The sequence below is a fragment of the Schistocerca americana genome, chromosome 1, assembly GCF_021461395.2.
Source record: "Schistocerca americana isolate TAMUIC-IGC-003095 chromosome 1, iqSchAmer2.1, whole genome shotgun sequence".
NCBI classification, from domain to species: domain Eukaryota; kingdom Metazoa; phylum Arthropoda; class Insecta; order Orthoptera; family Acrididae; genus Schistocerca; species Schistocerca americana.
The window spans coordinates 522,952,430-522,965,637 of NC_060119.1; the positions used below are offsets into that span (position 1 = coordinate 522,952,430).

The following is a 13,208-nucleotide window of genomic DNA, read 5'->3' on the forward strand; positions in this document are numbered from 1 at the left end:
ACAGCAACTGCTAAGACGGAGGGAAAAATAAAACAGAAGTGAGCTAGTATGACTGATCCATTCGCACACACCACGAAGCCAGTTCCTCAGATATCATTTCCTTATGGAGTATCGTGATGGTTTGCATTACGCACGCTGACCAGATGCATAAAGCTCACACTGATTTATTTCTCTTACTCACGTCGGCAGTTACTGTGTTTTAGCACCTGAATTTCAGCAGCTCGTGGACTAGTGGTTAGTGAAACTGCTTCTAGGTCGAGGGACGCTGCGTTCGATTCCCGATTGGTCAAGTATGTCTTCGCTCCAAACTGTGTGTACTTGTTGTCCTTATCATTCATCTCATCTTTATCGGGCGCGCAAATAGCCGGACTGGTGTTCAGTAGGACTTGTTTTTCATAGCGGAACAGCACCATATGGGGTGGTCAAGTCAATAATGCCACAGACTCATTTCATTTTATCACGTAAACCACTTCATAGCGAATGAAAATTGAAACAAAAAAAGAGATAAGTGAAGTGGTCCAAATTTCTGCTAATGTCCGAATTTCAGATAGCCAGATACGCTGTAGCGTAGCGGAAACAATGTAAAACCGCACTTCAGGCCACATCACTTGTTCTGTAAAGCAGCAGCGACAGTTCACTGTGGCAAGTGACTGTAGTCAACATATACTCAATTTCGAACACCTTAAAACATTTGCCGCTACACCTTGATTGTTGTCTCATAGATTTTCTTTGCTGACGAATAGTCTGCTCTCTAATATGTCGTGTTAAGTATAATAGTAGCATTTAGAATATTTTCAGTTTTAGTAGCTACTACTTTTCGTCGATTTGTAAATAACCTAAGAATTAGTTTGTACTAATGGTCCACATTCGGGCTATTTCATATGGTCTAAACTTGCGCTGTAGACAGATTTTGGGACATTTTGTCAATATGACTAAACTTTCAGTTTGTGTTGTAGGATACTGAGAACGGAGCGAAAATATAGCCAGCAGTGAAAGAGGAAGAAGCGGAACGAAGCGCATATGACCAAGGCCATTTGCGCAGCCAAAGAAAAAAACTATAGGATGACCTGAAGGCCTCCACTTCGGGTAGTCCTATGCCGAGAAGATCTGACGTGTCAGAGCTTTCATTCATTAATCTCAGCCAAACAGGACCCCCTCATCGACTATTAGTCTTTAAGACACTGATCTTTTTCCCACGGCACACAAGATAGTAAACAATAAAGGACGTAAAGGCGTAGGATGTGTCCTGGTAGCTGACACTGGTCGCTGAACATTGTTCCAAAAGCGTGTTGAAGAACAAACTTCTAAAAATCATCTAGAACGAAACGGTGGGGAATAAACTGAATTTGGAAAAATGTTGAACGATGATAAAAAATAAGAAGAAGAAAAAACCAAATGGGAAATGGACGAAAACAGCAAGAAGACTGTTCAAATGAGCGACAGAGAGAGAGGAACCAAACACGCCAGTCTTTGATGATGACTTGAGTGATTTATACGTACTCGCTGGACAATAACATCCAGAAACTGATGAAACAGAATTTGGAACACAAGGACGGCACCTATAAGAACATTTATATTTGTGACTTTTGTAGACAGAATATAATGTTTTACCTAATATTGACCCGTTCGTCGATAAACCACATCATCATCATTGGGTTCTCTGCATTGCGGCAGGTTTTGACTGCATAGCCCTCCATGCTTCTGTGTCTTCTGCGTTCCTCTTCATTCTTTGGTACCCTCCCTGTGGCCTGCTGACATCATCCAGCACCTGGAACCTTCTTCTGCCCTTCCCTCTCTTTCCCGCAACGAAACCTTCAGTTGTCTCTACTAGAAGGCAATCTCCTCTTAGATTCTGGCCTACCCAGTTTAGTTTCCTGTTCTTTACCGTCAGAAGCATCCTCCGTTCTTCTCCAGTTCTCCTCAGTATTTATTCATTCCTGACTTTATCAGTCCAGCTGATCTTCTCCACAACGATTTAAAAATAGAAATAAATCATTGTCAGTTACGTCAAAAAATGTTTCTATTACTGTATTCTATGACTACATTCTTTTTAATTCATTTTACTAAATTTTTTCAATGATATCTCAGTATTTTTAGGACCACCCTAAATTTCTAGCACACTACTGAGGGTTGTTCAGTTTCCAATTTTCTTAAATGGAAAATAAGAAAAAATAGAGAGAGTGTCACAATTATTTAAAGCAGGGCACATCAGAATGTTGTTTACCACATCATTCTTTACTTTGTTTTCAATAGATGACATATGCCTTAAAATCTACACAGTAGTCCAAATCTAGACCACTTCTTCTGTTTATAATAAGTATGTGCGTTCAATGGCGAATTTGCTGTTGATCAAATAATTCGACGATACTGCGAAACAAGTAATATACAGTTATCTTCTGAGCCTGCTTTTTTTGGTAACTGTGGCTGGAAACAATATTTGCGAAGGGCGAAGCATACATTCGTATTTTAGTTAAAGACCAAATGGCGTATAACGAAAACTGAGAAAGTCGTCGTAGCTACAAAATTAATTCGACTGTGAACGCAGATACTTGAAAATCAGTAAAATAATGTCATAGGCTACTCCACCGTCTGGGTTCTGCGATATAGTTTCAGGCAGAACAAAATATAAATCGCGTACAGTCAGTAAAACAGACCAAATTTTATAATTAGATCGGTACTTGAGCTGCAGTGACTTGTCCTGCCTGTAGCTGTGAGACTGTTAGCGACAAACGGGGGCTATCGCAGTCGGAGGGCAGCGTGGACACTCACGAGTACCTGGCTGGGGCTGGCGTCGCGGTCCACGTCGTAGCGCACCACCAGCTGCCCGGAGACACCTCTGTTGCCCCGCTGCTGCTGCTCCTCCCTGGTGGGCGCCCAGCGAACGATGGCAGACGACGACGTCGGACTTTCGATGCGCGCCAGGGGGTCCGCTGCAACAGGTGCCACTCCAAGGTACGTGCGTCTTTTCTCCTTCCAAACAGGACTACATAACAGCCTTTATTCGCTGATAGATGGCAAAATCCGTTTCTCTGACTAGAGGCGTCTAGGGCTGCAGATTCTTGGAAGCCTGACCCATACCACAGGCCATCCCAGATGACACTTCAGACAATAGGGCTGGACACAACCTGCCTTGCCATGGCAGTCAGGCATGTTGGTTTTCCACAATTGGCCGCCCCGACTTTTCCGCAGACCGGCTGATTGTAGGCTGTGGTTACTCGCTGCGCCAGGCCGTCGTCTCTGTAGTGTTATGTTCTGTATATGTCTTCATGCAAGGTACCTGTCTCCGTGAATATGTTTACCAACCTTGCAGGGAAAATTGACAGCAGTTTCCATGAATGTTCGAGCTTCTATGAACACTGAGGAGACAAAAGTCATGTGATACCTCGCAATATCGTGTCGGACTGACTTTTGCCCGTTATAGCGCACCAACTCGACGTAGCAAGGACTCAACAAGTCGTTGAGACGCCCCTACAGAAATGTTGAGCTTTGCTATCTCTATAGTACTGATTAACTGCGATAGTGTTCAGTGCTGGATTTTGTGCATAAACTGACCCCTCGACTGTGTCTCATAAATGTTCGGTGCGATTCATGTCAGGCAATCTGGACGGCAAAATTATTCCTATGAATTGTTCACAATGTTCTTCAAACGAATCACGCGCAACTGTGGCCCGGTGACAAGGCACACTCCCCTCTATGAAAATTCCGTCGTTGTATCTGAACATAATGTCCATGAATGGCTGCAAATGGTTTCCAAGTAACCGAACATAGCTGCGTTCCAATCAATGATCGGTTCAGATGGACCAGAGGACTCAGTCCATTCCATGTAAACACAACCCACACCAGCTATCACAGTGCCTTGTTGACAACTTGCGTCCATGACTTTGTAGGGTCTGCACCAGTCCCTAACCCTAACACCAGTTATTGCCATCTAAAATTGGGACTCATCTGACCAACGGTCATGAGCCCCCTGAAACGCTGCAGGCCATGACCTGCAAAGGTACTAGCGTCGGTCGTCTGCTGTCATAGCCCATTAAGGCCAAGTTTCGCCACACTGTCCTAACTAATACGTTCGTCGTACGTCCTACATTGATTTATGGGGTTATGTCACGCAGTGTTGCTTGTTTGTTAGCACTGAAAAATGGTTCAAATGGCTCCGAGCACTATGGGACTCAACTGCAGAGGTCATTAGTCCCCTAGAACTTAGAACTAGTTAAACCTAACTAACCTAAGGACATCACAAAAATCCATGCCCGAGGCAGGATTCGAACCTGCGACCGTAGCGGTCTTGCGGTTCCAGACTGCAGCGTTAGCACTGACAACTCTGCGCAAATGCCTCTGCTTTCGGTCGTTAAGTGAAGGCCTTCGGCCACTGCGTTGTTCGCAGTCAGAGGTAATGCCTGAAATTAAGTATCCTTAGCACACTCTTGACACTATGGATCTCGGAATACTGATTTTCCTAATGATTTCTGACGTCTAATGATCCATGCGTCTAGCTCTAACTAACATAGCCTGTTCAAATCTGTTAATTCCTTTCGTGTTGCCATAATCACGTCGGAAACCAATTCTGCGCATTACCCTATTATATCTTGTGTACCCGATATTACCGGCGTCTGTGTATGTGTATGTGCTATCCCGTAACTTTGTCATCTCAGTGTGTAGCACAAATGAAACATACACTGCGAAAACTGAAGACATTCCATAATAATGATAATTTAAGAATGAATTATAGTAGGACTGAGGCAGTATACAATCTGAAAGTCGCATTTTGTCAGGTGGTTGTAGACAGACACAAGACGCCCCGTAGCAGAGGCAAAGTTTTGAAACGCTGAAGCACTAAACAGGGCACCCAGCATCTGGGGAGCCTACTCACTGGCGGACAATCCTATGTATGGTGTAACAAAAAGACACGGTCAAACTTTCACGTAATATTCTTCACACTTGGAGGAAGAAAAAATGTTAAATGGGAATATGCTTTGTTTACAAGTTAGAGCTCAGTTTCTGAAACACTTTAACACGCAGGAGAAGAACGTATCAAGACAGTGTGAAACACTTTCCTGAATGAAATGTTCAAAATGTTTTCCGTTAGCAAGAAAACAAGGTTCAACCTGCCGTCGCATTGAATCCCTGACGATCTTATCAGTATTGTTTCACAGGCTTTCACAATATGTACACTTAGACATTTTACATCTTGTGCCACGGTTCCGTACACGATAGCTTTCAAATGCCACCACAAATGGAGGTCTAGTGCATCTAGGTCCAGAGAACGTGGAGACCAAGGAATTGGTCCACCTGTACTTGTTAAGCTGTCGCGGAATGCGTTATTTAGAAGCCTACGAATAATTACACTGAAATTGGGAGTAGACCCATCGTGCATGAATACATGTTCAGTCACACTCGTAAAAGCACATGTTCTAGCAGAACAGGCAGACTACTATCTAAGAAAGCATGGTAAGCTTCCCCGTTGAAGGTGCGTGGAGCAACACGGTCCGACGAAAAGTCGCCAACATTGCCGGGCCAAGTGCTGACAGAAAATCCTTATTGATGACGTGACTGCACAATTTCGTGAGGGTGTCGACAGTCCATACGTGATGATAATGAAAACTTACGGTCTCGTCACAATGAAACGAAGCTTCATCTGTGAACAGTACTTTTGCAGTAAGGCGAGGATTCAAGTGTTTGAAACATTAGCAGCAGTGTACCGGTGGATCGTATGCTGACAGTGCCTTCACAAGCGCACATGTTATCGATTGCGCATTTTCTCATGGAGAAATCACGCCGGTCATGTGTTGAATAAGACGCGTTTTTACTAATCGTGTTACGCTGACATTATATCTGTCGTCAACTGCACGAATGAGTTCCTCCTTCAGCTGGGGCGTCTTCGGCCTCATAGGCCTCCTCCAGTCGCGACTAGTCGGCTGAAACGTCCTATGCTCCCTAAAACGACCAGTTGCTTCAAACATATTCCTTTCGAGGTATCGTAATTCTGGAAAACGTTCCCGGTAGAAACATTGAGTCTCACAGGCTTTACCATCTGTTAATCGGTACAGCAAGTGAGCATCTAACAACTCTGAATTTGAGTACACTTCCATTGCACTGCACCCAATACCAAAACCGTGATGAACACAAAACAGTTTATGCTATGTTCTTAATGCAAGCAGACCAATGGAATTAGTCGCGCGTCAAAACAAGCAGTGATGTCAGCCGTATTTCAACAAAAGCAATGAAGTGAGGCACGTGTCAATAGTCTTTGGTTCAGTTAAAACAATAAACACTGACAATGAAACTGAGAATTATAGCTTTTTACATTGGAGCCAAACACAGCCAACAAACTACGAGGGTTGGAACTTAAATAGTGGCAACTATTTATTCACAATCGATACACAAGAGTTACATGTTTGCACCTGTTACTGTCCTTCAAAGTAGTCACCAGCATTGTGTAGAACCCGTTGCCAGCGATGTGGAAGGCGTAGTACACCGTTAGCAGAGCCTGTTCTGTTGATGGTGCGAATGGAGCGGTCTACTGCCTGTCGAATCTCTGGAACAGTTCTGAAGCGAATGCCTCAAAATGGTTCCTTGATCTACGGAATCAAATCAAAGTGACAAAGACTTAAGTCCGGGGAGTATGGTGGATAGCATCGTACTTCCCAGTTTCATCGACCGAACAGAGGAGCCACAGCTTGCGCTGTATGAGCCTGCGTATTGTCGTGCAAAATGATGGGTGGGTTGCGCAGAAAGCGTCGCCGCTTCTTGCGGAAAGCTGTTCGCAGGCGACGCTCCAAAATTAAACGGTAATAATGAGCATTAACGGTCTGCCATGGAGGAACGTAATGCATTAGAATAACACCATCACAGTCGTACACGAGAATAACTTTCACCATACGGGGGCTCTGACGCACTTTCGACTATCGCGGCGACCCATAATGACGCCATTCGTTGGACTGACATTTCAGTCTGACTTCATGGCATTCGCTTCAGAACTGTTCCTGAGATTCGACAGGCAGTAGACCGCTCCATTCGCACCATTAACAGAACAGGCTCTGTTAACGGTATACTACGCCTTCCACATCGCTGGCAACGGGTTCTACACAACGCTGGTGGCTACTTTGAAGGACAAAAAATGGTTCAAATGGCTTTGAGCACTATGGGACTGAGGTCATCAGTCCCCTAGAACTTATAACTACTTAAAACTAGCTAACCTAAGGACACCACACACACCTCTGCCCGAAGCAGGATTCGAACCTGCGACCGTAGTGGTCGCACGGTTCCAGACTGAAGCGCCTAGAACCGATCGGCCACTGCGGCCGGCCTTGGAAGGACAGTAACAGATACAAACATGAAACTCTTTTTATAGGTTGTGAATAAATAGTTGCCACTATTTAAGTTCCAACAATCGTATTTTGAACATTTATGTTTCACACTGCTCCTAAGTTGCTTTCCTGTGTGTTTCCGAAGACTCTTGCGTAGAATGGTTGTAGAAACGGAGCTTTAACATGGAAATATTCCGTTTCAGTACCCACGTCCAAATAACATATTTTCTGCCACTACTTGTAAGGAATGCCTTCTGAAAGTGTGGACATATTTTCTCGTGGCAGCTGTACAGCCCTTTGTTTGCAGCGCGGTGGTCCAGAGCGCGAGAAAAGCAGTGGGTGGACTCAAAGTTGCACGGTGAACCTGTAACGAAGACCAGCTGCAAACTTGTCAGTGTCGTAATGCGACAAAACTCTGCGCATTCCTGTTGTGCCTAAGAACTATAATTGCCCGGCAATGCCGTTGTATTTACATAGGCTGGCTGTTGTCCCACTGCCGTGTCTATATGGTAGTGTTAACATTCTAGTATCGATTTTGGAATCAGAATTGCCGTTTTTCTCCTCCCACAATCTATGATTGATCCACGTAAATGCTCTACTGCATTCAGACTTGACTGTGTTATATTGTTTCTACTGGCTGTTTCAAAATGTAGATTAATGTGAACGATGTTGTCTCTCGTGGAGTGAAGTGCTGGAGAAATTGAACATTTTATCATTATTGAATGGAAAAAGATACATCAGTGCTGATATATTTGCTGAAGCAGCAAAATCAAACAGCCTGGCAACAATCATATTCCTGTGTTGCTTGCTAACTGCTAAATTGTTTGATTTTTTAATGGCGAAGGCTCACGTTAGTGATCAATGACTGATGACTAAACGTTTAGCCACCACTTGAAATTTCTAAATATTGGAGTAGAATAGTATTTCATCTCTGATCATTATGCACTTTTACCATTATGGTCGTCATCTTGGTGGTCATAATACAGAAATTTCAGCAGCGAGGAAGTGGCTTGTATAAGACCTTAAAACAATAGTTTTGAACAATCTGAACTCCCTTCTCTTTACCAATTCAGAGACGTACAGAAAAGAATTACAAAGTTAGCGATGAGCCCACCACTGTATTAAAGTAATGGAACAGCTAAATTGTAGACCCCATCTGCGCAAAACTACTGACACTCGGAAAACACATGTTTGATCAGGATAAAATCGATACAGGCCTAAGATGTAAACCGATGACTACGAAAATGGGTTTTCCCTATTGCATTTCAGTCCTTTGCAGTTTGTAACACAATGTAGATTTGGTAAACGTAGCGCACGCTAGAGGCAAAATATCGAAAGACGAAATGACAGGAAAGATCGGTGTCTCATACGATCAGATGGTGGCAGCCAGCATGTTTAGAGTTTTCATTTAGTAAACTGCTCAACTGGAGGTGGTACAATGGGAAGTGGATCATCTTGTGGTTGTAAGATAGACTACGGATTGTTTTCCTTCTTTCGCGTGAGCACGGCTTGCAGGCCAATAAGTGTGAATGTGCCCGCATGGCTAGCCGCGCGGTCTAACGACCGGCGGTTTAGTGTCGAGCTCTGGTTTACCGGCCAGCCTGTGGATGGTTTTTTAAGGGGGTTTTCCATTCGCGTCGGCAAATGTTGGCTGGTTCCCCTTATTCCGCCTCAGTTACACTATGTCGGCGATTGCTGCACAAACACTGTCACCACGTATGCGCACACAGTAAATACTCTACGACGCAAACATTGGGGTTACACACGTCTGCAATGAGACGCCCCGGAGGCAGGGGGGCGGGGGTGTGTGGTGGGGGCTAGGGGCCGAACCGCACAAATAACCCTGGGTTCGGTGTGGGGCGGCGGTGGGGTGAGTCGACTGCGGTAGCCTGTTGTTGGTTTGTGTACCACTGAAGGATATGGCGAGGACGAAGCCTCTCCGTCGTTTCTAGGTCCCCACTTCAATACATACATACAAGTGTGCATGTTGGCAGTAGTAATTCAGAGTAAGATCTCAGTGGTTGGTTGCTTAAATTTCCCCTGGATTATTTGAATACTTTCTTTACCGAAATGATATGGAACGTATCAGATTGCGCTTAATGATATTTTACTGTGATATACTCCCTATGGGAAGATACGTTTACTGAAACCACAACCGTTAATGAATGTTGCGTTAAATGTTCCAGGTGCACTTGTCGCTTTAACTCCATACGAAAATCAGGGCTTTCGGCAATAGCCACTATTGTCTTCGTCGGAAACGCAACTGTTGGAGAAGAAACGGAATCAGACATATGAAAATGATGTAATAGTCCATATTGCGACTTGAGTTTACATTTACTTGATGTACTCCTATGCAGTCATTCATCATCAAATTCCAGCCTCCACACACAGCTGAGTACAATTCAAATATCTTTATTAAAATTTTGTTTTCCACAGTCTCTTTGTTCTTTGTGTCTCAGTATTTTGAAGAGTGGCCTATAATCCATGTCGGCCGGCCGGTGTGGCCGTGCGGTTCTAAGCGCGTCAGTTTGGAACCGCGTGACCGCTACGGTCGCAGGTTCGAATCCTGCCTCGGGCATGGATGTGTGTGATGTTTAAGTAGTTCTAAGTTCTAGGAGACTGATGACCTCAGTAGTTAAGTCCCATAGTGCTCAGAGCCAATCCATGTCCGCTCCGAGCAAGATGCTATGTTTACTTCTCATACGAAATCACATTTTGTTGGGTGTGAATGGTCGGATAGGTTCATGAAACAACTAGGCCACTGAGAACGTGACCATTCTTCACTTGTTAATCCCTGTTAGGTATAGTCACTACGAACACTGCTCATAAACAAGATTTCATAAATTAAAAGTCCTGTGTCGATATCCTTAAACATCTCGCCCGGACTGAACCTCGCATTTGCCTGATACGTTTAGCACAAGTGTTGGCGACTTACTGACATTGCCCGGCCAGTCTAGCACCTCGTTGCTCTCCTGCAGCGTGGGCACCTCCACCAGCAGCAGTGGCGCCTGCTCCTGCATGCGCACCTCCACCGCCAGGTCATCTACGGGCTGCAACAAGAAAATGTCATCAATCATTATCTAGCCCCGCAGAAAAAGAATGATGTTCTTCAGAAACACTGAAACAAGATTCTTTAGTGTCAGAATTTGACGTTAAGGTATCTCTCACCATTGCGTTTAGAAACAAGGGAATGGAAAATCACGCATCGAACAACGACCATAAATGCGACGAACCCTTTCTCGGCAAGTACTGCAAAAATTTAGGGATCTTCAGAAATCCGACGTTTCGCTATTATATTGTTGACCATAATGGCTAGGACGACCCTTTTTTCATTGTGGAATACAATGGACAGAGCTTTTGCTGTCACTGTCATTGTGACATGACTCCTTGCAACAAGTCAGTGTCCTGTCCGTGAGATACTGAATATTCAGTATCTGTTTATCTTCGAACTATCTATTTGACGTCAGTTATGGGTGGCCGCGTGGTTCTAGGCGCTACAGTCTGGAGCCGAGTGGCCGCTACGGTCGCAGGTTCGAATCCTGCCTCAGGCATGGATGTGTGTGATGTCCTTAGGTTAGTTAGGTTTAATTAGTTCTAAGCTCTGGGCGACTGATGACCTCAGAAGTTAGGTCGCTTAGTGCTCAGAGCCAAATCAGTTATGGGTAAGTGCTAGTAATGCCTCTATACAATCTTCCGAACGTTTCCTTTCACAATGGTTAAAAAACTGTACTAATATATGGGAGAAGTTGGATCCAAATCCCAACCCAGCCGTAGAGTTTCCCTACTGCAGTCAAAGCAACCGCTGCGGTAGTTAGTCTCAAAAAAAAAAAAAAAAAAAAAAAAAAAAAAAAAAAAAAAAAAACAGCTGGTTCCCTTCTGTATCACTATTCTATGCACGTCTGAACTCCGCTTCTAATTACTTCGTTACCGATGGCTGTGAGGAGGAGGTGTGAGTCGTACTGGGGTAGTTCAGTTTGTAGAGCACTTGGACGCAAAAGGCAAAGGTCCCGAGTTCGAGTCTCGGTCCGGCACTCAGTTTTAATCTGCCATGAAGTTTCTTGAGGAATGTTCTTTGTGTATTGCTGCATTGCGACAAATGTAACTCCTTGATGCTCTAGCCACCGACTGTACGCTACATATTCTTAGGATATCAGCCTGCATTTAACTTAATTGGGAGCACACCTCCCTCAGCATAAGGAATAAAAGAGAAAATTTGTACATTGGGAATTATCACCTGCACACTATTAAATTGATGTCTGGGAGCCCTGTATGGTATGCTCTGTCTTCGACAGTTCTGGAACTGTCTCATGGTAAGGACTGCCATCGTCTTATTACTTTTGTAGGCGTAGTGAAGATAGCAGTGACGGAGATTACGGAATTTTGGTAGTACTATTTTCACTGTTAACTTTCTACAATATGCCAAACGCCAACAGAAAGAAAATTACGTACTAATTGTAGAGACACACTGGTAGTATGAATTAGAATTTAACATTATACCTTGTCTAAAAGTTTCATGGTATGTTTCTGCTTGTTTAGTTTCCTGTGGTACCTTGTTCTAGTTTCTATCGTTGCAAATTAAAGTGGTTTTGATATTATGTCAACATCTGAACAGTTTTCGAGATGCTATAGCCTACAGTGATTAAGTTGATAGAATCTTCGTGGTCAAGCAGAGTTCCAAAGAATAACAGGAGTGTATTTTCTGAATGAATAGAATATTTACAACAAATATGGTTACTTCCTCGAAAGTGGTGCAAAAATGTCAATGGCATTATATGAAAAGCGCGTCATTGCGTAAACTATTGCAATAATTTAAAATTAATGAAATTAAGGAAAAGTGTCCTCAAAGATTTTTCTGTTAAATTAGGGAACAAATGTAGTTTGAGAATACTAGGTGCTTCTTCGCTGCGAAATTACAACGCTCATTTTGGACTTCACACATTTGTGTAAAACAAACGTATACTCTTAACTCCCTTCAGAACAGGTTGCTTCACTCTTAATTAATAAAAAATCGTTTCGCATATCAAATGATAACATTGAGGTTGAATATAAAACGCAGTGACCAGACTGGATAGATTGTGGAAGATTATGAAGGACTTCAGGGGCGTAAATACCAACTCTTTGCACATTTAAAAGATAACTTTCAAGCTGCTTCAGAGAGAAGTTCTTTGTAAAAAAACGATCTAAATGTAGTTCGTTCTCCATAGGGTTTGTTGTAGCGCACATGATTACATTCAATATTAGGGCACATGTTTGGCAGAAATCGTGACATGCAGTGATAGGAAACATGTATCACAAAGACCGTGCAGATATTTACGAATTAATATCTATCAACAGTAATATCGCGGGAATAGTAATCCTAAATATGGAAATAGAGATAATTTAATCAACAAGGATACTACAAAATTTCGCGAAAATTACAAAGAAACATATATCAACAAGAGTCCCTCGACCAGTCGTCATCGTGTGCAGAAATTTCTGCATTTCGCTGCTGTCGTATGGCACTGCAGCCTTCCAATAGGTAATAGTTGCAGAACAGTAAGGAATTGCTTCCTATTGATCTATATATTTGCCAGCACAAGATAATCCTCGTCAGTAATCAGTTTCCGATTAGTATTCCTTATTAATATCGGAGACACAGGTGACACTTTGTGTACTATTGTGTTGCATGCTGGCAATCTAGTTTCTAATGGGTGATTACATCTTACACATTATAATTAATAGCGAAAATTTTCACGAGCGAGAGTATACGATACTAAAAAACAGAAACGTTCCCAGTAACACGAGTCTCTAAACAAGCCATCTGCTTGGTTGAGATCCGCAATTGAATTCAGGATGAAGTATTACGCAAATTAGTATAAATGTATTTGAAATGTAGACTTCCAGATCCATTTCCCGTAGAAA

At 43.2% G+C, this 13,208-nt stretch overlaps 1 protein-coding gene across 1 annotated transcript in view; it reads right to left on the minus strand.

The window, feature by feature from the left end:
• Nucleotides 1–13,208, minus strand: part of LOC124570417 (inter-alpha-trypsin inhibitor heavy chain H4-like) — a 167,050-nt gene that overhangs the window by 110,264 nt on the left and 43,578 nt on the right. The window contains exons 3-4 of the mRNA XM_047131107.1: nt 10,243–10,357; nt 2,770–2,930 (exon numbers count right to left, since the gene is read on the minus strand). Coding sequence (XP_046987063.1) covers nt 2,770–2,930; nt 10,243–10,357 — 276 coding nt within the window. The remainder of the gene's footprint in view (nt 1–2,769; nt 2,931–10,242; nt 10,358–13,208) is intronic.